Genomic DNA, 25,892 nt, shown 5'->3' on the forward strand with positions numbered 1-25,892 from the left:
ATTGAAAATGGTAGCAACCTCTATACCTATGTTAAAATATATACAATACCGGGTAGGGCAAAAGTTGACCAATAAAAAATTACATCTTCATGTTTGTGTATATTCCATAAATATATTCATACGATATATATGATGTGTATAGGAATATACATGATATATTTATGTTTTATGATTATTTTTTAATTAGAGAGAGAGAGAGAGAGGGCAAGCGGGGGAGTGGGACAGAGGGGGAGAGAGAAAGAATCTCAAGCAGACTCCACACTCAGCACAGAGCCTGACATGGGGCTTGATCCCAGGCCCTGGGATCATGACCTGAGCTGCAATCAAGAGCCGGATGTCCAACCATCTGAGCTACCCAGGCTCTCCTATATTTTATTTTTATAATTATATTTCACATTACATTTATATATTTCATATTATATATTTTAAATATATATTTTATATTTTATTTTCATCACATATATTTCTATATCCATTTCTATAATTTTAATTCTTGCACTTTTGAACAAATGTTTATATATCTGACATTTCCAACAGAATTAAAATTTTGCCGTAAAAGCAGTAATAAGTTACCGTGCATTGAGTGTGCCCTATGAGAACTAAAAAAAAATTACTTCCTTCACCATAGTTAACATTCCAGTGACCTCTGGTAAGGCAGCCCTGAAAAATAACTTGCCATACCAACAGCTTAATGAGTAAGTCTGCCATTGTTTTCTTCCTTGTTTGTCCTCAACTGTGTGATAAATTTCAAAGATAAATTAGACCAATTAAATTCTGCCTCCACAGAGTACTGCTGGTTATAACAGTAAAACTAAAAGTCTTTCTAATTCCTTTCTCCACATTAACCCCAATCACTATTCCCACAGTCATCATGGTTAATAATTTATGAAACTTCTGAAGAATTTTTACATAGACACAAACAGATGTATATGCTTTTCCTAAGGGGCTCCTGAGCGGCTCAGTCGGTTAGGCGTCCAACTCTTGATTTCAGCTCAGGTCATGATCTCATGGTTTGTGGCTTCGGGCCCCGTGCTGGACTCTGTGCTGACAGTGCGAAGCCTGCTTGGGGTTCTCTCTCTCCCTCTCTCTCTGCCCCTCCCTCACTCACTCTCACTCTCTCTCTCTCTCTCAAAATAAATAAATAAACCTAAAAAAAAATGGGAATACTGATACTATCTACATTACTCTATTTCCTTTGTTCTCATAACAAAAATTTAATTACCTTCAGACTCTATATTTCAAGTTCTAAATGTTCTCTGATACTCTGAAATTGTATTCAGTTCCTACTATAAGCTGATTTCCACGACTGGGATGGGGAATGGTAGGCAGACACACAAGGTGGAAAGGAGAGGTCATATGGAAAAGAAGAGTAAGCCAGTCAACAAGTTAGTAATCTGGAAGGGACATAAAAATAAGTATGGAAATGACTGTAATATTTATTAATTCAGATGTTCATTCATTCATTCATTCATTCATGATGATGAAGTATTCATACATCCAATAATAATTCCATAGGCAAGATGGAGAAACTGAGGCTAATTTCGGCCACTACTTCACAGCACAGCCATTAGATTAAATTCTTCCTCAATTGTGTGCTTTTTCTCCTCCCCTATGCCACAGACCATAGACGTACTGATTTGGCAGTGACTGAAGAGGCTCACTCTTACAACTCCCTATCCATCTGCCCCCTTGAATATATTCCCCCGTCACCTTGCAGCTAAAGGCTCTGTGATTAGGTTCTGGCAGTAAGATAAAAAGAGATGATAGGTGCTAGTGCCTACCCTCCAATTTCTGCTTATCCCTTCCTTGCTGGGATGTAGACAGGTGTTGTGTGGTTACCAGAGTGGGTGTTTGTGGGGAGGGTGGATGGACTTCTGAATGTCCATAAAGGAGGATAAAGTAGACCTCAATGTGATCTGTCATTTTTTTTCATTCATTAAAAAAAAAAACAAAAAAACAACAACTTGGGACGCCTGGGTGACTCAATTGGTTGAGCATCTGACTTTTTTTTTTAATTTTTTTTTAATGTTTTTATTTATTTTTGAGACAGAGAGAGACAGAGCATGAAAGGGGGAGGGTCAGAGAGAGAGGGAGACACAGAATCGGAAACAGGCTCCAGGCTCCGAGCAGTCAGCACAGAGGCCGACACGGGGCTCGAACTCACATACCACGAGATCGTGACCTGAGCCGAAGTCGGAGGCTTAACCGACTGAGCCACCCAGGCGCTCCGAGCATCTGACTCTTGATTTCGGCTCAGGTGATGATCTCACAGTTTGTGGGATCGAGCCCTGTTGCCTGGGATTCTCTCTCTCCCTCTCTTTCTGCCCCTACCCCACCCTCTCTCTCTCTCAAAATAAACTTAAAAAAACAAAAACAAAAAAAAACCTTGAAGCAAATATGAAAACTGTTAGCAGTTATTTATTCTGGTTGGTGGGTACCTAACTCTTTTTAAAATGTTTGTATGCCTCTATACTTTTCAATGTTTTATCTATAATTTAAAATAAATTATAGAGAAACAAACTACAAGGGACTCTTAATACTAGAGAACAAACTGAGAGTTGCAGGGAGGCTGGTGGGAGATGGGCTAGATGGGTGATGGGGATTAAGGAGGGCACTTGTTGGGATGAGTACTGGGCTCAGTCCCACAAACTGCAAGAGATCATGACCTGAGCTGATATCAAGAGTCAGAAGCTTAACCTCCAAAATATCTTAGATTCTAACGATCACTTTACAGTCATCAAAGACATTACAGGAAGTCACATTAGTTATGTTGCTTGGTTTCACATAAGTGAAAGGGAACCTTGTACTCTCAGCCTGACCTAGATACTCTGTTGAGCAGAAGCAATCTCCCAGAACATTAACACCAGATACGGCTACTTTGTGACAAAAACGTGAACCTTGTGCAAAAGGGCTAGAGAGTCAAAAGTAGATATTGACCAAATCTTGGGCCACATTAAAAAAAAAAAAAAAAAATCCACTGAATCTGTCCAGGTGATGCGCCAGGAAATATATCTGAAGAGAAAATTTGCCTAAGTCAATGGCTTTTAAACCTTTTTGACCTAGATCCACATGAAGGAATACGTCTTATGCTAGGATCCGGTTCATATATACATGTGTAAATCTAAAGGTTTCACGAAACAGCATTTACCTTTACTATGAGTGATTCTATTTTCTTTTCTACTGTTTCTTTTTTAATTAAGTTGGTCCCTAGTCACTGAATTGTTTTTCAGCTCTCAGTTTGAAAAGGACTGTTACACCAGGGGTTGAATATATGCTGAATCGTATTAACTGAGATGGATTTAACTTAATTTAATTAAGAGGATTAAAGAAAACTTTATCTCATCCGTTCATTTATCAACAATGATTGAGTGGAGCCTGGGTGGCTCAGTAGGTCAGGTGTCAGGCTCTTGATCTCAGCTGGGGTCATGATCTCAAGGTTCCTGGGATCCAGTCCCACATGGGGCTCTGTGCTATTGGTACAGAGCCTGCTTGGGATTCTCTCTCTCCCTCTCTCTCTCTGCCTCCCCCCACCCCCCAAGCGGACACGTGAGCTTTCTCTCTCCCCCTCTCAAAATAAATAAACTAAAAAAACAAAAACAAAAAACAATGATTGAGTCAGGCCCTGTTCTGACTCCTGAGGTACAGCAATTAACAAATCAAAGTCCCCTATTCATAGAGCTTACGTTATAGGGCTCTGCTGTCCAATAAAGTTACTAGCCATGGATATTTACATTTAAATTAAAATTAATTATTTTACATTTAATTTACATTTAAATTTAAATTTACATTTAAATTAAAATTTTAATTTACATTTAAATTAAAATTAATTATTAATTTTAAAAAATTAAATAGAAGTAAATACTCAGTTCCAGTGCCACACCAGCCACATTTCAGGTATTCAGTAGCCACTTGTGGCCTATTGGCTACTGTATTAGAGCAGATACAGAACATTCCCATTATCAAAGTAAACTCTTTTGAACAGCTCTGCTCTAAAGGGAAGAATTTGCCTTGTAACTTGACTAAAGTAATGATTTGTTAGCAGAGTACAAAGAGCCTAGGTGAAAGGAGCAAGAGAATTCATTAACAGATCTCAGAATGAAGGGGTTCAGACCATGCGCCAGGAATAGTTCAGCTGGCTCATTCCTAAATCACCTTCTGTCACAGTCATAAACTACACTCCTACCTCCCTAATTCCGTATTAAGCAACTTCCTTTTTCTGTAACTTGACGACTTTCTATACTATATGTAACCAGCCAGGAATCTCTCATTCTACATTAACGGTATTCTTGTTTTGCAAATCAACCTCGTATGAGTTTGGTAAATATTAACTTCCCTGAACTTGACCCCCAGTGAGTAAAGCGAACACTACTAAGCTGCGAACCAGACCCTTTGCACTGTGAGTACAGAAAGGACTACTAGTTGCCTACGTTCTTCCTTAATAACAAAATCCTGATTTCACTTAGGTGGCAACGAGCCAGTGTCCATGAGCTGGAAGATGACAGTGTGCGGCCTTCCCTGCAAGTAGATGTATCCATGTAATTGTTTGGTGGGATTGTGGCCAGGGTACAGGGCTGCAAGGGCACCTGGCTCCAGCGGTGGGGGGGGGGGGGGTCCCAAACAGACCAGATTCGGTCACTCACTGCTGACAAAATCCAACGGCAGAGAGATGAGTGGCAGTGAAACAAGCAAAGGACTAGGGTCTCAAAGACTGTCTCCCAAGTGCTGAAAATACTTCCAGCTTTACGTAAGGAAAGTGTGGGGCAAAGGTGGGTGGGTAAATGCAGGTGAGCAGTGAAGGTCAAATTCATCATTGTTTTGGAGTCAATCACGGGTGGCCTCTTATGGGATCAGGGCGGTCCTCATGGCGTGAGGGGGTAGTTTTGATTCCCGTTGAGGATGCTTTTGCCCTCAGGATCTTCCATCTGAGCTAAGAGCCAATCTTGAAAGAAGAATCCAACTAGAAAGCTTGAGGTCAAAACGGAGGCAGAGGAAATCCTCTTTCAGGACTTCTGGAATAGCTCCTTAGAAAGGAAACACACAGCTGGAATATACCTCTCTTGTCCTCCTCTTTTCTTGCAGCCTGCAAGGTGAATGTGACGGTTGGAGTTCCAGAATCTATTGTAGACCACGTAGGTGGTGGAGAAGAAAGGAAGATCCTAGGCCCCTTGTGCCCATGAAGCCACCAAATCAGTCTGGACTGCATATCCCTGAATTTCTTTTATATGAGAGAATAACCCCGTATATTGAAGCTATTGTAGTCAAGCCTGAACTGATAAAATGGGTGAACTCTCATGAGGTGCTTTTCTCCTGTGACGACTTGTGTGAAAAGGCCGCAAGTCATGGTCTTTGAGACCTCTTCAATTGTGAGAGATAACAAGTCATATTCAGCTGTAAAATTTAGGACCATCTTAGATTTTTGTTATACGTCCCTGAGCAAATCATTGTAAGAAATTAAATGTAGAAAATTTCAAATGATGCCAAAGTAAAAGCTAATCAGTTAGATAAAGGCCAAATCCTTCCAATTTGTCAGTGGCTTGCAATTAGTGAATAATTTTCCCTATTTACATTACCGGTGTTCTAAGTAGGTATTTTCAAGGTACAGCACAGAGTTTTTCAGTCAACAGGATGGAGCTTACAAAATATCCGAAATTTCAAATCAGATTTTCCTAAGATTTTTTTTATGATTTCAAGCCTCTGAATTACCATGAGCTATCAAACATTAACCTGAGTTAGAAATCTCATAAGTTGAATTCTTTCAGGGATTTGCAATTAACGTTATGATTAAATAGAACGTCTTTAATACAACTAAACCCCTAAAATATCTCCAAATAGCATAATTAGAGGATTAATGGAATAGTTTCAGCAATATTTTATAAAGTAATAAAATATGAGAAGAATTATGCATCCAAATTCAACCAATATTTATTGACAACCTACTGAGGACACCAGGCTTTTTTCATTGCCTAATTTAAGATCCCCAAACCCCCCTTTTTTGTTTAATGTTTATTTTTGAGTGAGAGACAGAGTGCGAGCGGGGGAGGGGCAGAAAGTTGGACGGGGGGGTGGGGGGGTGGGGGGGGATGGGACACAGATTCCGAAGAAATCTCTGAGCTGACAGCACAGAGCTAGATGTGGGGCTACAACTCACAAACTGAGATCATGACCTGAGCCAAATTTGGAAGTCAGATGCTTAACCATCTGAGCCACTGAGGCACCCCCTCCAAAACCGTTTAACTCTGAAAACACTCCATTCTATGCTTGGGCTTAGGGAACCTGGCTTTCCTAAAGTTGCAGGACTAGTAACAGATAAAGCCAAGATTTCAGTCTAAGGTCCTTCAACTTCAGTACTCTTTTTCTCTGTGGCTTTTTAAAAACTTGAAAAAAATGTTTTTAATTGAACATGTAACTGGAGAGGAACGGAGGGAGCAGTTTAGGCGTACTGTATCAGTAAATGGGAATATTTCTAAATAACTTAAAATGTTAAAGCTGAGGAAAATAATTGATGATATGCCTGGGATAATCTGTTTCACTCCTAACATCCCAGAAATAATTCCGAGGTTTGAAAGATCCTCCAGAGACCATCTGTCAGATGTCCATTTGTTTTCAAATAGCCTTCATGCCATTTTTTAGTTAGTTTCTTCCCAGTTACCCAGGGCCTTCTGGGCTGCCCAGGGCAGCCCTGGGCTGCACTTCTGGGAGGATACTATTTCCTGGCTCTTTTCCCTTTTAACTCTTCCATCATCTCAATTCACTGTCCTATGCTCTGCTCTTTCCCAAGAGCTGCGCTCTCTTACTGGGCAGAATGCTTTATTACCGCATTTAGGGAAAAAAAAAAAAAAGTTAATGTATTATAATTGCCCGATTATTTGACCTACTAGAACAAAAACTTCTGTTAAGGATAGGGCTGGTTTTAACTTGTTTACAATTAGGACGTCCGTGCAAAACCCGGTGCTAGGGACCCCACAGAGCATAAAAAATACTCGTGGAATAAAACAAGCTCTCGGGTTTCACGCAAAAAGGGAAATTGTTTCACTAGGAGTTTATTTTGCTTTACACCTAATAATTGGGTCTAAAGTCCAAATAACATTTGAGCAGGTGGGAAACTCCCTATTTCTAACTCTCCAGCATCTAGGATAGAATTTCGACGTCATCTTAAAGTGACAATATAGCCCTTTTATCAAACCAAGGACATAATTCAAGACCCAGTGCAAAACAAAGTTCTCCAGCAGTCGGCCTCAGGAATCCGCAAGCTTTCCAACACGGAACCCAACTGGGAGATGGAAACCCCATCATGTAAACTCCCACGACACCTTCCTTCCTTCCCACAGACTTTCAGCCCCCTACGACGGATCCGAGAGCTGGCGGGACTACCCGTAGCCCACCACCCGGACTCAGTCCTGTCCCACGAAGGCGTCCGAAAACTACAGCTGGGGCAAGCGCCTGGGCCAAATGCTAAAAAGTTCCCCGAGGCCTTGCGAGACCCAGGAGGGAGGCCAAAACCCGGCCTCTGCCCTCATCGTCGTGGAGAGCCTCGCGGTCTCCCCCAGCCCCGACCCTCCGTAAACGCGAACTACTCTACAACAGTTGACATTTGGGTTCCCAGAAAAGGGTGGGAGCTGCGGGGCAGAGGCGTCGGGCGGAAGCTTGAAGAGATTTCATCTACGCTCCACCCGGTCCCACCTCCCAGGACAGCCCGGCAGGGCAGGTAGGGGCAGGGCCCCAGGCCCCGCTTCCCCCACTCTCCCCACTCGGGGCCGGAAACCCCTTTCCCCTCCCTCCAGAGCTCCCCTCCCCCACCACGAGAGCGGCGGAACTCGGCATTGTGTACCAGGGACTAGTCCCCGGATGCTTGCCTCTCCTCCCCGGTCCGCGCCTTGGCTCCACCCCCAGCGCGGCTCTGCGTGCCACGTCACCGCTTGCAGCGCTTCCGGAGGCGCAGCGGGCGATGACGTAGGGGGACGTGCCCTCTATATGAGGTTGGGGAGCGGCTGAGTCGGCCTTTTCCGCCCGCTCCCCCCTCCCCCCGAGTGCCGCTCCGGCTGTACCGCGCTCGCTCAGAGCTCCCGGCTTCTGCTAAGCTAGCGCCGCCGTCGTCTCTCCCCGGCCGCCGTCATGATCATCTACCGGGACCTCATCAGCCGTGAGTCGTGACTGCACTACTCCTACTGCCGCGCGCAGGGGACAGGGGTGCGGGTGGGGGCGGGGGAGACGGACGCCCCTGCTGTCGTGGGCCTAGGGGACGCTGGCGGCCTTCCCGGGAGCGAGGAGGCGTCGGTGCCTGGGGCACGCGTCGGGGTTTCGAGCGCCCGGGGAGGGGTGGGGGCCGCGTGCAGCCGGCTGGCGCGGGAAATGGCGCCGGTTCCAGGCCTCTGGGCGCACCGTGACCGGCGGGTTTGTGTCCCCGAGCAGATGATGAGATGTTCTCCGACATCTACAAGATCCGGGAGATCGCGGACGGGCTGTGCCTGGAGGTGGAGGGGAAGGTGAGTCGGTCGGGCCGCGGCGCGGGGGAGGCAAGGCCGGGCAGGCTCGGGTTTCCGCCGCACCCCCGCCCGAAGTTGTGCAATCCTCTCCGCTGCCTCCTGGCGGAGGAGACGCTTTTTCCGGGCTCGGGTTTTTCTAGAAGAGTGGAGGCGGAGCTGAGCCTGGAAATAGGTCCGCCGGCTTGGCGCCCATCCTCCTCCCGGGCGATCCGGGACAGGTAGCCTCGAGTTGGGAGCCCCAAGCCTTTCCACATTTGCTTTATCCGTACTTGCTTATCGACCTAAAATCCCACACAGAACTTCTCCTTGGGTGTAAATGATCCCGTTTTTGTTGCAGTCAACAAAGAATTCTTGTTGAGTTATGGTGTTTCAGGAAATTTCGCGGTGCATGACTTTTTTCTCCGTAACGATGTGTTAGTGGTTTTTTAACAAGAGTCCAAAGTGTCTGGGGGGACGATGATGGAAGCATGAGCTGCTGACATAGATCTTCGGGACGCGTTTATGCTAAGGTCAAAAGTGTTTGAAGCAACTATTTTTTCTTGATGTAGATGGTCAGTAGGACAGAGGGTAACATTGATGACTCGCTCATTGGTGGAAATGCCTCCGCCGAAGGCCCTGAGGGCGAAGGTACCGAGAGCACAGTAATCACTGGTGTGGATATTGTCATGAACCATCACTTGCAGGAAACCAGCTTCACAAAGGAAGCCTACAAGAAGTACATCAAAGATTACATGAAATCGTAAGTGAACCTGGTGCAACCCTCCTACTGTCTGGAATCCTTGGGATTTAGGAATATGCTCGCTTTGAGGTTCTTAGCAGGCATACTTGTGAAAGGTCTGAACCTTTTTCTGTGGATGAGCTCATGGGGATAGTTGCTTTTCTAGAAGTAAACTGGTGTGAGCATACTGGAGTATGCAGCATGGTTTCAGCCTTTTAGAATCTTATTTTGGAAATAACATGAAATCCAAAATTGTGAACGGTCTTGAAACTTGCCTCTTGTGAGCTACTAGTTTCTTGATTGTGCCATGTTAATTTTGCCCAGTGACAGCTAGTTGCCCTTTCAGTGGTTGCTGGATTCAGTTTGGGCTTCTTTAGTGAATAAAAATTTGTTTTGCTGAGAACTCCGTACTTTAACCTGTTAATGAAATATTGTTGTAGAATCAAAGGCAAGCTTGAAGAACAGAGGCCAGAAAGAGTAAAACCTTTTATGACAGGGGCTGCAGAACAAATCAAGCACATCCTTGCTAATTTCAAAAATTACCAGGTAAATACCTTAAGTGTTTGTATCAAAGCATTGTATTATCTTCACTGCCAGCGCAACAAATTGCTTGATGAACGTTTGATGTAATTGTGGCTATTTCCTGGGTCTTGTGAGCAGTTTAAATACTTCATAGATTGAATTCCAGTAGTCTGAGCTGTGGAAAGTAGCCTTGCCTGCTCCCAAGTGTTTCCAGATCTTGCCTTGTTGCAGAATCTCTTCCCTACTTGCTTCCCAGATGACTTTTTTCATTTCTTCCTCTCTGGAATTGCTTGTTAACGTCCTAAGTGGTCTTCCAGTTTTCTTTCTAATTTACAAGTCCAGTGTGTTACTGCCAGTAGAGTTCTTTCTAAACTTGTCCTGTTGGGAAACTCAGTGACTTTGCCTTACTTCTAAGACTTAATGCCCTGGCTCTTTTTTTTTCTGTTTAATGTGCTCTTTCATTGTACATTCCCTGTGCTTGATGATGTAAACAGGCTTTTCCCGAGTTTGGAATTGTATGTGTGGGGATGAGAGTAAGTTTCCAGAACGCCTGAAGTGTTCCTAGATTGCTCTGTACTTACTTTGCTCATTTATTAGTGTCATTTGGTGAACAGGAAGTTTGCTTTTTTTTTGTTTTTTTTCCCCCCTCTCCTGGTGAAAGTCTCTTCAATTGTGGTGTTCTAAATTCTCCTTTGATTGTTTCATCGTAGTTTGTTTTGGTATGATGTGTATATAAAGGTCTAATTCTGGGTATTTGTTTGCTTCCTGAGTTCTTTATTGGTGAAAACATGAATCCGGACGGCATGGTTGCCCTGCTGGACTACCGCGAGGATGGTGTGACCCCATATATGATCTTCTTTAAGGACGGTTTAGAAATGGAAAAATGTGTAAGTATCAGGAAGTGGGTTGAGATCTGCATTGTAAAAATGGACACATCTCAGATGTGACTCCTTGTTTCCTGCCACTGGGATGGTTAGAATGGGTTTTACAACACTCTTTTTAATTTTTTTTTTTTTTAACGTTTATTTATTTTTGAGACAGAGAGAGACAGAGCATGAACGGGGGAGGGTCAGAGAGAGAGGGAGACACAGAATCTGAAACAGGCTCCAGGCTCTGAGCAGTCAGCACAGAGCCCGACGCGGGGCTCGAACTCACAGACTGTGAGATCATGACCTGAGCCGAAGTCGGCCGCTTAACCGACTGAGCCACCCAGGCGCCCCTCAACACTCTTGAAAGATACAGGTCTGGGTCTTCTTTCTCTTTCTTTGGGGGTCTAAAAGGGTTGTGTTTTACACGGAAGAGATTTTTATGGCACAGAAAGGCACTTAAGATATCTGCACAGAAAGCTTGTCTTTAGGCGGCTTAAATCCTAGCTTACACGCTAAACTGATGAGAAACAGCACTGTGCTAATCTTCCCCCGTAGAAATGGCCCCCTTTATATTTTGCCACACGTGTGCGTGAGTAGCATATATGGCACGAAACGTTTTCCACTTTGGTTTACTGATAACGGGCAACTGGTCATTGAAAGTCTTGACATTACTAGCTTTTAGTAAATAAAGTTAGAGCTGGCTGCTGACCCGCGACGCAGACTGCTTTAGTAAAACTAAATGAATGTCTACTATGCACGGAATTGCTGGAGGCAGTACAGAAATGAAAGCATTCATCATCCTAGCTCTCCCAAGGCTTCCATATAAATCAGGAGCAAGATAAACTTTAGGCTACGCTAAATAAGATTCGAGGCAACAATGGACTAAAATATCCCCGGATGGAACAGATGATTCGGTGAGGGGAACATCCCAGGCTTGTCTGAGGTTTTTGTTGGTGGAACGTGTGAGTGGGACTTGCTCCAGAATGAGGCATCTAGAAAATGTGCTACCTCTGAGTTGATAAGGATGGCTCTGCATCCACTGATAGACCTCGAACAGTTGGCCGTTGTTCTTTTGGTTTGCACTAGGATGCGAAAGGAAAAAATCCCCGCGCTTTCTGTCTGTCTTTGTGGCAGCCCGGATTGAATAGGGGAATACACCTAGAGCCTAGAAATGTTAAATATATTTTCGCATTGGCTAAAAGTGTTAATTCAGGCTTCCTTGTTTTTACAGTAACGAATTTGGCTCTTAACTTTGGACGTATCACCTGTCGTCCTAGCTGGCTCCTACTCATCCACACGACACCAGGACTTAGACGAATGGGACTGACGTCATCTTGAGCTCTTCATTTATTTTGACCTTGGTTTATTTGGAGCGGAGGCATTGTTTTTAAGAAAACATGTCATGTAGGTTGTTTAAAAATAAAATGCATTTAAACTCATTTGAGAGAATGCCTCTTAGTTTAATACATATTTAAATCCATCCTGTGTAGTGTCCTGGAGAAGCTAGAGCCTGGTTGTAGACTACTGCTAGAAAGCATAAGACTGCCTGCAGATAACTTCTACAGTGAGAACTACTTCTGGGACTGCCATATAAAAAACAAGGACCCAAAGTCTTAATTCTGAGTTCAAGGAAAGGGAAAGACCATGCTCATAGCTGTGCCAACATTTGAAGTGGATTCCTCACACATTTCATCACCTGCAAACGGAAGTAGTTAACTTTGGAAGAGATTACCAAAAGAATAAAAAGAGACTAATACGGTTGGAAGCAAAGTTTTGTCTGATCTTATTTATCCTAAATCAAGTAGAGCCAAGTTCTAGAGAAATCTAGACCTCTCCTGGAATGCGTGTGTCAAACTCCCTGGAATGGGGTCGGCAGACTGGCTTGTCTTGCCACCTCTTTTCGTGTGACTTTAAGGTGGTGGTTTACATTCTCAAACGGGAGAAAATAGCTGGTGGGATATGAAAATGTCAATTTGTCCAGTTTGTTTTGACCACTGCCGTGCTCATTTGCTTACATACTGATGGGCTCTTCACGGTAAGAGCAGAGTATGACAGACCTTAAGGCCTGCAGATGCTAAAACAACCACGTGACCGTTCACAAGGCTTTCCAGGCCCGGCTTCGAAAGATGGAATGTGGGAGAGCTGGTGGGCAGAGGAAAATCAACTGCTGTGTCCTGTATCTAAAAGGGCTGTGGGTGTCAGAAATAGAATACTGGAAATGCATCTATTTGACAGGCCTGGAGCAGTTCCCATCTGCTGCTAAGGTTTCCACTAGAGATGCAAGAAAAAAGTGTCCTCGCGCTTTCTGTCTGTCTGCTCGTGGCAGTTAAGATTGAATGGGGGAATACAGGACAAAAACGTGGGAGAGAATTTCTGCAACTCTGAAGTAATCCGGTCAACAACGAAGACCTTGTTTTACTCCAAAGGATCTAAAATGAGTTTTATGAGAGAAGTGTTGGGAAATGATTGCCCAGAGACCCTTGCCTTTTGATTAATTCCACTTTTAAAAGCTTAGGGGTTAAAACTAAATTGAAGGCAAGCCAGTGACTCATCTGGTCTTCGACACATGAACCCAGGATGAGTCCAGTGACTTAGCTATCTGGCATTTGCCCTAAGAGTCCATTATGTGGCTCAGAACGTGAGACATGCCAAGGTTTGAGGTGTCCCCTGATGGTTGGTAGAAGTAAACCCAAATACTGGAAACCAGGCTGGTAGCAATTTAAGCATTTTGGTATGACCTTAAAATCTAGAAAAAGTGCCAGTCCCTGATCTAGGAGGCCACATGGCCCTCTCACACGGGAAAGAATTTTCAGGCAGTGGTCTGAGCTGTGAGTATGGCCACCTGATGGTGGGAGAGGTCTTGAGGTCCCATCTGTACTGAAACCTGATTTAGTGAACTAGCCATAGAAACCAGCGGAAGAACAGGAGTAGCAATGCAGAGGCTTTGTAGGAAGTGAAGAATTCAGGTCAGTGAAACCTAGGAATGCTTATTTTAGCCTGGGTAAGATACTTTGTGCGAGAGTAACAGCTTATGTGTATTTGTGTATATGTCAGAAGGCCTGTCATTTTATGTCCCTTAATGATGCTGAGATCGGTAACAGCATGTTCCTAGTGTCGTTTAAGCCCTCGACTTTGTTACATGTATGGAGAAAAATTGAAAAAGGACTTTCATAGTGTTGTCTGGGAAGGCCTCTGTAATGTGATTTGAATAGGAACCTGAAAGCAAGTAAGTAGACTATGGATGTCGGGACAGAACATTCCAAGCAAAGAAATGCAAACGCAGAGTCTGAAGTGCAGTGTGCTTGACATGTTCTGGGGACACGGTGGCCAGTTGGACCCACGATGATAAGGGGAAAAGTTAAGGCATAAAAGTGAGTACCCAGGAAAAGAGGAAACCAGATTAAGAAGGCCATACGCAGGCTTTGAGCAGAAGGGTGACATGATATGACCTAATGAATTGGGTAACCAATTGACTCTCAGGAGGGGAAAGAAGAGGTCTAAGGATTTAAAAAGAGCCTGAGAGATTTCAGTGCATGATCTTTGAAGCCAGAACACCCTGAGATCACTTAGGAGAGACTCTGCCCTCCAGCGTACAGCTTGAGATTGGTCAGCATGATGAACTGGCAAAGGTGATTCAGAAGGAACTGGTCCCAGAGGTAGGAAAATGATGGGAGTGGTCTGGAAGTCCAGTGGACTGTTTGAGAGTTACCTGTTGCCAAACTAGTCAAGGTGAGGGCCAAGAAGGCGAACTTGACAAATGTTTGGTTTGAATAAGGGGAAGAAAGCCTGGCAAAAATGGACTCAACGAACAACCAGCATGTTGCCCATGAACTGTCCGTAGAAACAGGTGACCCTTGAGCAACACAGGTGTAACTTGCATGAGCACACTTAGACTTTACGGTGCCATAAAGTAGTTCATGCTTTTTTTCCTCTAGCTTTATTCTAAGGCTACAGTATACAACATACAAAATATGTTTTAATGTGCTGTTGGCAAGGCTTCTGGTCAACAGTAGGCCATTAAGTATTTGGGAGTCGAAGGTTAGTGTGCAGATTTTTTACAGGGCGGGTGGTGCCTTAAATCCCTGTGTTTAAGGATCGACTACGTGTTTTTTATTGCCTGTTCATCTGCTTAAGTAATAGGTGTGTGAATGGCTCCTTTGAGTCAATAGACCTTTTTCTTAAAATAGAACTTGCATTGATCTAAGTTCCATCATCTGAACTTGAGGGTTAACCAACAACTACAAACTAAATTGGTAATGACAGTTACGGTAAATTTTAACAGTAAGAACCTCAACCAACTCAAAGACATTGATACAAAAGTGTCCTAAAGTTCTGAGCATATGCATGGGGCAGAGTGACCTTGGCTGGCAGCCAGAATATTCATGACAATAGAACTTAAATCAGGAGGATGTTAATGAATGAGGAGAGATCACACCTTAGCGACCAGAATTTGTACTTAGGTTGCTGCAACGCAGCTCATACTTCTATGATAAAAGCACAACAGCGGCCCCCCCCCCCCCCCCCCCCGTGGGCCACAAACCTATTCCTTCAAAAGAGCTCCAGCTTTGTGGCAATGGGTACCTGTTTCCAGAGACTGCCTATAAGAACCGAGTGCCCGACCCGATGTTTTGGGGCAGATCCATGATCCTCTGGGGCTATGGATCATACGTGAAAATCACTTTTCCTTTGATGCTGCCCCAAAATGACTTAACTTTGGGTATTTAGTTCTTTGGCTAACTTTTAATACTCCATCATACCAAAGGTAAAATATGACTAAAGTGTTTAACAGAACACAACTAAAGAAAAAGGTGCTGGGGCGCCTGGCTGGCTCAGTTGGTAGAGCGTGCAACTCGATCCTGGGGTTGTGAGTTCAAGCCCCACATTGGGTGTAGGGATTAATTAAAAATAGTCTGGAAAAAAAAAAATGCTATGCACCCTCTGTTGAAATAGTTCACTGCTATGACAGAAGCAATCTACAAGGTACGTTCTTTAAGCTTGGAGTTTGAATAAAAAGTTACAAATCCTAATGAGGCTGGTAGTTTATATTTATCCCACTAAATTCCTCCAAATCCATCCCTAAGTGCAGCAGTGGTACATGTGACCATAAGGCTTGTTGGCAGTCCAAAGCCTGTTTCTTTTTTTTTTTTTTAACTATTGTGGGGCATGTTTTTAGCTACTGGAACATTCCAGTTCATTTTCTAAGCTAGTAGATTGTGGATTTGTGCTATTCTACATGGTTTCATACAACAGCCTGGAAATTCACATACAAGATTCCTCCGTATGCTGGGCCATGAGAACCTTAAAGTAGATGTGATGTTAGCAAGAGTCTATACGACAGAGAAATGTCAACGTTGAGCCTAGGGGAAGATTCTTTTCAAAGAAACTGTTCAGTGACGTTTCCTTCAATTACTGATGCCTCTCCTCTGCCCCCTCCAGGATTTACTTGACATTTCCCTTCGTTTATATGTGTGTAGTACTCTTCTGAGCTGGAGGTAAAGCAGGAAGCATGGAGATGGGGGGACCTTATGGAGTGCTTTTGCATCAATGCATCAAAATTTGACACGGAGAAGTGAGACATCAGATGACTCACTTGGGTCCTCTGTGGGAGAAGACACGGACCACAGTTGGCTAGCCAAGACGGCAGCACTTTCCAGGAGTTTCGTAGAGCTATGCTAGACCTTCAGTCCTGAGGTTCTAAGTGTGACACTAGAAATCTCGTCTTGTATTTGGTAATTTTCTTCATGTGTAAAGATGGCAGAGAAGTTCTAGTATATCTTCAAGTGCTGCTTGCCCATGGCCTCACCTGGAGCACAGGATTATAAGGTGACTCTACCCAGAGTATTAAATGTGCCATTCCCTAAGCAGCTGGTAGAGCTCTGGTAAGTCACAGAGAAAGTTGGTATTTTGTGGACATGTATTCAAAACAGCTATACATGTAATTTTCTTAAGTACAGGAATTTGGAAGTCTCCCTCGAGAACTGCTGATTTGTTTTGTGAGTCACATGTACAAACTAATATTCATCCTGGAGTGGAGGTGGGAATCAGCAAGTAAAAGGAGGAAATAACTACATTAACACCTATTTTGGCTACCTTATCGATGTGGAATAATGGAGCTCAACAGATGGCAAGTATAAACTCGGTCTTTCTCCCCATCCCTCTTAAGTCTCCTCCCCCATATTAACATGAGGGCAGCCCACATTGATGGGTTTTGTCAAATGGAACATGGGCCGGGTGGCCCCACCCCTGGCGACTGCCATCATACCAGCAGGTCGGTAAATACCAACTGCTGGCATCTATTAAAAGCAAAAGTGACTAAGCTTTTGGAAATTGGTTAAGTAATGTGCAAACTGTTCCACGAAGGAGGAGGGCTGGGTATGAATGTGAGCAGCTGGGTTTAGCATCCCAAGAGCCATGTGGAGGACTACTTTTCCAAGGTAGTTGCTAAACCCCATGGTTTATAGGGTGTGGAAGCTGTGCAAAACTCCCCAACTGACGCTTCGCTTCCCCTACCAATATCCTGTGGTTTTGCTATTTTCCAAGCCCTCAGGTTGCCCGTATCTGAAAGCCCTCCCTGCACCTGCATTTTATCTGGCAGGCTTCCACTTCGCAGGCTTTCCTCCCACTGTTCGCTCCACGCAGACTCTTTTCCCAGAGAGCCACGTGACTCATTGACAACCTTTCAGTCTACTCAGAGGCCATCTTGTCAAGATCAAGAGAGGCCTTCTGACCATGCCATTTAAGCCCACGGCCCCACCACCCAGTCCCCTTTGCTTTGGTTTTCCTCCATGGCACTTCTCACCATCTAACATACTATGTATTTTACTTGCTTGCTGGCTTATCTGTCTCTACCCCAACCTCATGCAGGCTCCAGAAGGGCTTGGCTTTAAGGCTCAGTGCCATCTCCTCAATGTTCAGGACAGTGCCCGGCATGTAGCACATAGGTGCTCAGTGTGTGTTTGTCACAGGATTGAAAGAATGATGGGAGATAGCTACGCACACTGCCGGGTTTCAGCTGGATATGCTTCTTTTAAGAAAGAATGTTTCACGTCCCAAACTGCGGAATTTAGTGACTGTAGCGAAAAACATCACTCCCTTGCCCCGCTTCATTCCTGCTAGGCTATTTTTACTGTCCCAAGACACAATCTGCATATTTTCTTTCTTTTTTTTTTTTTTTTTTTTTCTCCTTTCTAAGTAACTTGCTTCAACGATTACTTCTTGATTTTTCAGTTTCAGAGTTTAGGTATTACCTTCGGACTTTATGGAGGGTGACACGCTTGGAGAGGGTATGGAAGCTGTATACCCCCCCTCCCCATACCTTGCCCTGTGCGTCTCTTCCGTCTGGCTCTTCCTGAGTCCTCTCCTTTTATGGCAGACCGGTAATCTAGTAACCAAAGTGTTTTCCTGAGGTCTACGAGCCGCTGTAGCAAATTAATCCAACCTAAAGGGGCAGAGGAATCCCCAATTTCTAGCAGCACAGGTGACCTGGACTTGCCATTGGCATCTGAAGTGGAGGGAGGAGGGGACAGTCCTGTAGGACGGATTCCTTACCGTGGGCTCTGATGCTGTCCCCAGGTAGACTGTGTCAGAGCACGTCACCCTCCCAGCAAATAGATCTGTTCCTAACCCAGAAGCTCTCAGAACCCTGTCCTTTTGAGTTTTTATGAAGGCTTTAATACCTAGGCACAACTGATTAAATCACTGGCCATTGGTGATTGGACTCAATCTCCAGCCCCGCCCCCCGCCCAGGAAGAGATGGGGTAAAACTGAAATTTTCAACCCTTCAGTCACACTGTTGGGTCCACTGGCAATCTGCCTCTATCTTTAGGTGCCTTCCAGGAATGACCTCAAAACAAGAGACCCCTTTTATTGCCCTCATCACAGGAAATCCCAAAGGTTTTAGGACCTTTGCCAGACATGGGGACAAAGATCAAATATTTGTATTATAAATCACAACATTGCAAAATGTAAATTTTTTTTTTTTTTTTTAACTTGGAAGTGCTCCAGGAACCTAGTCGACCCAGTGTCTAATTTCCTGGAGAGCTCCCTCACGGAGGCTTTGCCACCTTGCTGCCTTGCGGTCACATGGCCGGTCCGGGAGTGCCTCAGTCTCAGATTACAGTTTGCCTAAATCCCAAGTTTCCTTTCTATCTTGGTGAAGCAGCTCCCTAATAGCTTATTGAGAGGTTAGGAATTTTTTTGTGTGATTTTGCTTGTATAAAATATCCTTATTCTGTCTACATGATCGATAATTTGGCTAAGTATGGACTTCTAGATTAGGCAGTGAATTTCTGTGTAAGTGGTGAGGCCTAGAAGGAGGGAGTATGAAAAATACGGTGCGTTGTTAAGCAGGAAGCCCAAGTGTGTCCCCACACGACATGGGAGCTATTACACGTGACTTTTACCTGCAGTATCTTGTAAGATTAGATTTTTCTTAGACTTTTCTTTTTTTTAATGTTTATTTTTGAGAGAGAAACAGTGCCAGTGGGCTAGGGGCAGAAAGAGAGGGAGACACAGAATCCGAAGCAGGCTCCAGGCTCTGAGCTGTCAGCACAGAGCCCGACTTGGGGCTCTAACTCAAACCTCGAGATCCTGATCTGAGCTGAAGTCGGACGTTTAACCGACTAAGCCACCCAGGTGCCCCTTACTTAGATTTCTTTACATTGCCCTTATGTATAAATAACTTATTTTTAAAATGTGAAAGTAGCTATAAGCTTCCTGGTTATAGGAGGTTAGCAAAAGAAGAGGAGAGCTTCAATTCCAACCCCCCCCCCATTATTTTGTTCTTCATTTATCTAATAGCAGCCTAGACTTAAATCTGAATACAGTCTAAGGTTCTGCGAGCACTCTAGTGATGAAGTTTTGGGGTGATGGGAGGGTCCGTGGGGTCCAGAGTCGACGGCCAAGAAAGAAGTCTTGATATCTTTGGTGCAAAAAGGTGATTTTTTTTTTTTTAATTTTTTTTTTTTTTCAACGTTTATTTATTCTTGGGACAGAGAGAGACAGAGCATGAACGGGGGAGGGGCAGAGAGAGAGGGAGACACAGAATCGGAAACAGGCTCCAGGCTCCGAGCCATCAGCCCAGAGCCCGACGCGGGGCTCGAACTCACGGGCCGCGAGATCGTGACCTGGCTGAAGTCGGACGCTTAACCGACTGCGCCACCCAGGTGCCCCAAAAAGGTGATTTTTTACTAAAGCAAGGGGCCAGGATCCACAGGCAGAAAGAGCTGCACTCTAAGTGTGGAGGGTGACTATTTTATGCAGTCAATGGGGGGACGGAGATAAAGTCTAGAGGGAGTTTCCACAGAGACTTTCACATGCTAAAGACTTAGTGGAGGCCTAGCTATTGTCCAGCTAAGGTTGTTTTTCCCTCTAACAAAGCATTAACTTCGAGACAGTAGGGAGTTCCTGGACTTGAGGCTATGATGGGATTGCCTTTTTCTGGTAAACTGGTGGAGACTGTCATCAGTTTAACCATTTTTGTTGTTGTTGTTGTTGTTTTGTCCTTTCCTGTTTTGGGGTAGCTGGGAGTGTCCAAGGAATATCATACACGTCCCCCCTGGGGGACGGGGGTGCTGTTAGCCTGCATCTTGGCCCATGTTCCCTCATCACTAGGAGTCTGAAACCAATAGTGCTGTCATTAAATTGCCACTTTATTATTTTTTCTTAATGTTTGTTTATTTTGAGAGAGAGAGAGAGAGAGAGAGAGAGAGAGAGAGAGAGAGAGCATGCGAGCAGGGGAGAAGCAGAGAGAGAGGGAGAGAGAGAATCCCGCTGCCCTGTCAGTGCAGGGCCTGACACAGGGCTCGAACTCTTGAACCATGAGATCATTACCTGAGCCAAAATCAAGAGTCAGGCGCTTAACTGACTGAGCCGCCCAGGTGCCCCTAAATTGCCACTTTAAATCCTGCTTACTGTGGCTGGTCACACTCCTTCCTTATCTCCATGCCTTGGGCAAACCACAAGTTTCTTAACAGCCAACTTTTTTTTGTTCGTTTGTTTTTTGTTTTGTTTTTTTTGTTTTTTTTTTTTAATTTTTTTTAATGTTTATTTATTTTTGAGACATAGAGAGACAGAGCATGAACGGGGGGAGGGTCAGAGAGAGGGAGGGAGACACAGAATCTGAAACAGGCTCCAGGTTCTGAGGTGTCAGCACAGAGCACGACGCGGGGCTTGAACTCACGAACCGCGAGATCATGACCTGAGCCGAAGTCTGACGCTTAACCGACTGAGCCACCCAGGTGCCCCCCAACTTTTAATTAGTATACACATATGCTCTCTCTTTCCCAAAAATCTAACCTCAACTACCGAAGAAGGATCTTGCCTTGCATTGTCCTGACTCTAGTGCGGCTCTGCCCAAACTATCTGTGGTAAAAGGATGATTTTCTTTACATTTCAATCCGTTGTGGACTGGTAACTTTTGTAAAACACAATAAATACGAGTTACTGGAAAAGTGAACCAGGAAATCTAAAGGAAAAACACTTCTGTGTGGGGCTTTAGATACTCTTCACTTCTGGGGCGCCTGGGTGGCTCGGTCGGTTAAGCGTCCGACGACTTCGGCTCAGGTCATGATCTCGCAGTCTGTGAGTTTGAGCCCCGCGTCGGGCTCTGGGCTGACTGCTCAGAGCCTGGAGCCTGTTTCAGATTCTGTGTCTCCCTCTCTCTCTGCCCCTCCCCTGTTCACGCTCTGTCTCTCTCTGTCTCAAAAATAAATAAACGTTAAAAAAAAAAAAAAAATAGATACTCTTTACTTCTGACACGCACTTTTGGTCACCAAATGTGTGCAGGTTTTCCCAGTCACCAAGCCACTCCATGACACCAGCTGGGTGTCCCACAATTTAACACAAATCTGACTCGGTCTACCTGGAGAGAGCATCAGATCCCAAGTTAAGGAGTCGGTCCTACAGGATTGCCCCCACCCCCCCACCCCCCTTCAGATGCCAATCCTAAATCCAGGTCACCTTTGCTCCTAGAAATTGGGAGATTCCCACGCCTCCTCAGGTTGGATTAATTTGCTAGAGTGGTTCACAGACCTCAAGACATTTTACTTACTAGACTGCCAGTTTACCATAAAAGGATAGGACTCGGGGACAGCCAGATGGAAGAGATGCACAGGCAAGGTATGGGGGAGGGGGTACAGGGCTTCCACACCCTCTCCAAGCTTGTCACCCTCCCAGCGTGTAGATATGTTCCTAACCCAGAAGCTCTCAGAACCGGGAGGCTTTGTTACATAAGCATCAATGACTAAATCAGTGGCCGTTGGTAACTGAAGTCAGTCTCCAACCCTCCCCTCCCCCCTCCCAGGAGGTATGGGGCTGAAAGTTCCAACCCTTTCATCACTCAGCGGGTTCCCCTGGCAACCAGCCCAGGTACACAGTAGGACTTTCCAAAAGTCACTCCGTTAACATGAATCAGATGTCACTGAAAGGGACTCGTTAGATACAAAAAAAACGCACACTTCACTTCTATCTTTGGGAGCTATTTCGAGATCCCGGGAACAAAAGAGGCCCTTATAGCTCTTATCGCTTAGGGCTTAGGAAATTACAAAGGCTTAAAGTGCTAAGTGCTGGGAACCCAGGAGAAGACAGAAATATCTGTTGCTTATTATAAACCACAATATCATGGAAAGAAAATACAAAAGTATAGATACTACAGCTCTAAACTCTTGTTTATTAGATATTGAGGTTATATTTTTTTAATTTTTTTTTCATTTATTTATTTTTGAGAGAGAGAGCACAAGTGGGGAAGGTCAGAGAGAGAAGAAGACCAAATCCGAAGCAGGCTCCAGGCTCTGAGCTGTCAGCACAAAGCCTGACGCGAGGCCCGAACTCACAAACTGAGATCATGACCAGAGCCGAAGTCGGACGCCTAACCGACTGAGCCACCCAGGCGCCCCTTTAGGTTATATTTTCATACCCAACAAACAAAATTATTCTGTTAAATTGCCTTAAAAAGTCCTGTTAAATGAACTAAACAAAGAGGCCAGTAGACTGAGGTGGCCCTAATACCTTAGCAGCCTGTGAGAGCAGACCAAAGTGCCTAAGGCTAAGAAACCAAAAGCTAAGGACAACCAATCAGAAACAACCCCTAGGCTTTCCCAAAGCCTGCAACCCCAGAAGCTGCAGCCAATCAAATAATTTCCCTGCTTTGTTTCCGCCTTTCCATAGGCAAGTCTTTCCCTGAGCTCTTGTTGCTGGAATCCCCCCAAACATTTCTGGTCTGGCGGTGCCCGAGTCAAATCATTTCTTGCTCATAAACTCTGATTTTTTTTTTTTTTTTTTTTTTTTAATATGCTTCGGTTTATCTTTCATCTCAACCTCTGCTCCAGGCTGTGGACCACATGTTGAGTAACTGTGCTGGCCTGAATAGTGCCCGGTGTGGAGTCCTGACCATTGCCATCCAAGCACACCAACCCTTGTTTTCACACACTACACATGTCAGCCTGTCTTTCAAAAACCTCCACAATGTGTCCCGCGCGTACTTTTAAAACACCACACTTTGTTGCTGTATCATGTATACACAAGCCACGGTATCCATTTCAAGTGTAGGTACGATTTGATGAATTTTGATGGATGTGTCTACCCTCGAAACCACCACTGATGAGGGAGCATAAGGCAAGCTGAGGACAAAGTACAAGCGAGCACACTCTGCCCCCCGCCCCCGCCCCCCAACCAGGTAGGAATGTGATATTCTGCAGGCACTCCTGGCTGCGCCAGAACAAAGGAAAGGACAGAAAACAAATGGTTAAACTCATATCATCTCCATCAGTTTACAAATATTTTAGTAATATTACAAGAAAAGGGCAATCTTATAAATAGCCTAAAGTCCAGGAACTCCCTACTGTCTTAATGTTAATGTTTTGCTAGAGGGAAAAACAAGCTTAGCTTGCTAATAGCTGGGCCTCCGGTAACCTATATATATATAACCAGCCACTTTTCACAACCCCAGTGCAGCTCTTTCTGCCCACGGGTTCTGTCCCTGTGCTGTGATAAAATCACCTTTTTGCCCCAAAGACGTCTCCAAGAATTCATTCTTGGTCATCAGCTCCGAACTCCCTCACTACCCCAAAACCTCATCACCACCACAATCCTGCTACAAAGCATCTCTGTTACCCCAAAGATATGCCTCGTGCCCCTTTGTAGTCCATTTGGCCACAGTTCGAGGGCCAAAGTCACACTGCATCTGTAACCAGAGGTTAGTTTTGGGTTTCCTTTCATTCGTTTTAATGACTCTGAGATTCATCCATGCCGTGGATGTAGCAGCAATTTTTTCCTTTATAGTGGCGTTCCAGTTGGAGCCGGCTGATGTTTCTAGTTTTTGGTTACTGTGAATAAGGCCACTACGAGCATCCATGTGTTGGCCTGCGAGTGGGCATATGTTTCACTTCTCTTGGGTGAATACCTAGGAGTGGAATGGCCAGGCTGTACGTACGATAGGTGAATGTTGAACTCCACACCTCTTTTTCTCACAATTTCTATCTCCTACCTTCCCTCCTACCCACCCTGGAGCCATACTGAACTACTTTCTTTTTCTCAGACGGGTCAATTTCTCCTTTCTCGTCACCATTCTTCAGGTTACTCCTTTGGCCTACAACATCCCTTTCCATATCATTCCATCTACCTTAGTTGGGTTCCAGCACCAACTCCACAAAGTTCTCTTTCTTCCTCTCAGTTAGAGGTGACTGCTCCCCTCTGTGGGAAAGCCCGCAGAACTATACCTTTCTCAGAGCTTGCCTCCTGCACTAGATTCTAAGTATTCCTGATAGTGGGGTCCAGTCTGGAAGCTTCCCCCGCCCAGGGCCAGGTTCAGTTCTTTACATAGGGTAGGCATTCGGTAAACCTCTGCTGAATTAAGGAACATAATTAGTGAAGCATGGAAAGGGCCAGTATATATGGTATTTGAGAAAAGGGAATAAGTAAATTACTTGGAGAGAAGAAAGCTAATGGAGGTTACAATAGCTCCTTTGTGACAACGTTATTTGAGGTATATATGTGTGTGCGTATATATATACATGTGTGTGTGTATATATGTGTATATATATGTTTATATGTATATATATGTATATGTATATATGTGTGTGTATATATATATGTGTGTGTATATATATGTATATATTTTTTTAAACATTTATTCATTTTTTGAGAGACAGAGACAATGCGAGGGAGTGGCAGAGAGAGAGGGAGACACAGAACCTGAAGCAGGCTCCAGGCTCTGAGCTGTCAGCCCAGAGCCCAACTCGGAACCCACGGACTGTGAGATCATGACCCAGGCTGAAGATGGAAACTTAACTGACTGAGCCACCCAGGCACCCCACGACAACCTCATTTGAAAAAAGACTAAATAAATACTTATCTACCTTACATGATGTGAGGATTTATTCAAAGGGTGACGAAATATTCCCGTTCTCCCTCCCCCAATTGACCTGCTTGCATATCTGAAATTGCATCATTAAAGATCCATTCCTACCTAGGATCGAGTATCAACAATTGGTAATATCACAAAAAAAGAGACAAGCAGGCATAAAGTGCCTCCTGATGAAAGAACACAATACCACCTATGAAACGGTCTTGTGAAAAAGGCAAATCTGAATCTGGTTGATGTGCAACTCGACCAAAGTACTGCATTTTCAGGAACAGAATGTATTAAACTCCATTACAGAGATGCCATCACCAAAATCCTGAGTGGGGGGGGGGGGGGGGGGGCAGGGGAGGGAAGGGTGGATTCTAAAAAACAAATAACTGGGTTTTTTCTTTTAAACAAATAAAGTAAGGGGCGCCTGGGTGGCTCAGTCGATTAAGCATCCAACTTCAGCTCTGGTCATGATCTCACGGTCCGTGAGTTCGAGCCCCGTGTCAGGCTCTGTGCTGACAACTCAGAGCCTGGAGCCTGCTTCGGATTCTGTGTCTCCCTCTCTCTCTGCCCCTCCCCTGTTCATGCTCTGTCTCTCTCTGTCTCAAAAATAAATAAAAACATTAAAAATTTAAACAAATAAAGTGAAAGAAAAAAGAGGCAAGCTATAGATTAAGAAACTAAAAAGACAGAGCAGGCAATTGCAATTTATGGACCTTATTTGGATCCTGATTGAATAAATTGTAAAAAAGAATTATGACATTGATGATATTATGCCTTTTTTTTTTTTTTTAAGAGTTTTAATCTTTTAGAGAACATTATAGAGAAAGGGAGAAGTGGACGGTGATAGAGATGAAACCAGATTGGCAATGAGTTGATAATTAAGCAGCTGGATGATGGGTACATGAAGGTTTGATATATTATTGAAACTTCCATAATCAAGAATTAAAAAC

The 25,892-nt window shown here is 44.4% G+C and overlaps 1 protein-coding gene, 1 long non-coding RNA gene and 2 other non-coding genes across 5 annotated transcripts; all 4 read left to right on the forward strand.

The window, feature by feature from the left end:
* Positions 1-4,402: 4,402 nt before the first annotated feature.
* On the forward strand, positions 4,403-5,292 carry LOC123597697. The gene is made up of 2 exons (XR_006712217.1): positions 4,403-4,535; positions 5,080-5,292. It is a non-coding gene; the product is annotated as an uncharacterized LOC123597697 (long non-coding RNA).
* Positions 5,293-7,807: 2,515 nt separating this feature from the next.
* On the forward strand, positions 7,808-12,362 carry TPT1 (tumor protein, translationally-controlled 1). 2 transcript variants are annotated; one of them, XR_006712210.1, is made up of 7 exons: positions 7,975-8,140; positions 8,410-8,483; positions 9,032-9,222; positions 9,642-9,747; positions 10,494-10,610; positions 11,824-11,996; positions 12,083-12,362. XR_006712210.1 is itself a non-coding variant. In XM_045476860.1 (6 exons), the coding sequence occupies exons 1-6, from the start codon at positions 8,113-8,115 to the stop codon at positions 11,824-11,826; spliced, it is 519 nt and encodes a 172-aa protein (XP_045332816.1). In that variant the 5' UTR covers positions 7,808-8,112; the 3' UTR covers positions 11,827-12,031. The 2 variants fall into 2 exon arrangements, 1 of the variants encoding a protein (XP_045332816.1); XM_045476860.1 differs by lacking the exon at positions 12,083-12,362 and having other exon boundaries at positions 7,808-8,140; positions 11,824-12,031.
* LOC123582084 lies at positions 11,623-11,752 on the forward strand. The gene has a single exon (XR_006704186.1). It is a non-coding gene; the product is annotated as a small nucleolar RNA SNORA31 (small nucleolar RNA).
* Positions 12,363-12,810: 448 nt separating the features above from the next.
* Positions 12,811-12,944, forward strand: LOC123582090. The gene has a single exon (XR_006704194.1). It is a non-coding gene; the product is annotated as a small nucleolar RNA SNORA31 (small nucleolar RNA).
* Positions 12,945-25,892: the final 12,948 nt, after the last annotated feature.

The sequence above is a fragment of the Leopardus geoffroyi genome, chromosome A1, assembly GCF_018350155.1.
Source record: "Leopardus geoffroyi isolate Oge1 chromosome A1, O.geoffroyi_Oge1_pat1.0, whole genome shotgun sequence".
In the NCBI taxonomy this organism is placed as follows: Eukaryota; Metazoa; Chordata; class Mammalia; order Carnivora; family Felidae; genus Leopardus; species Leopardus geoffroyi.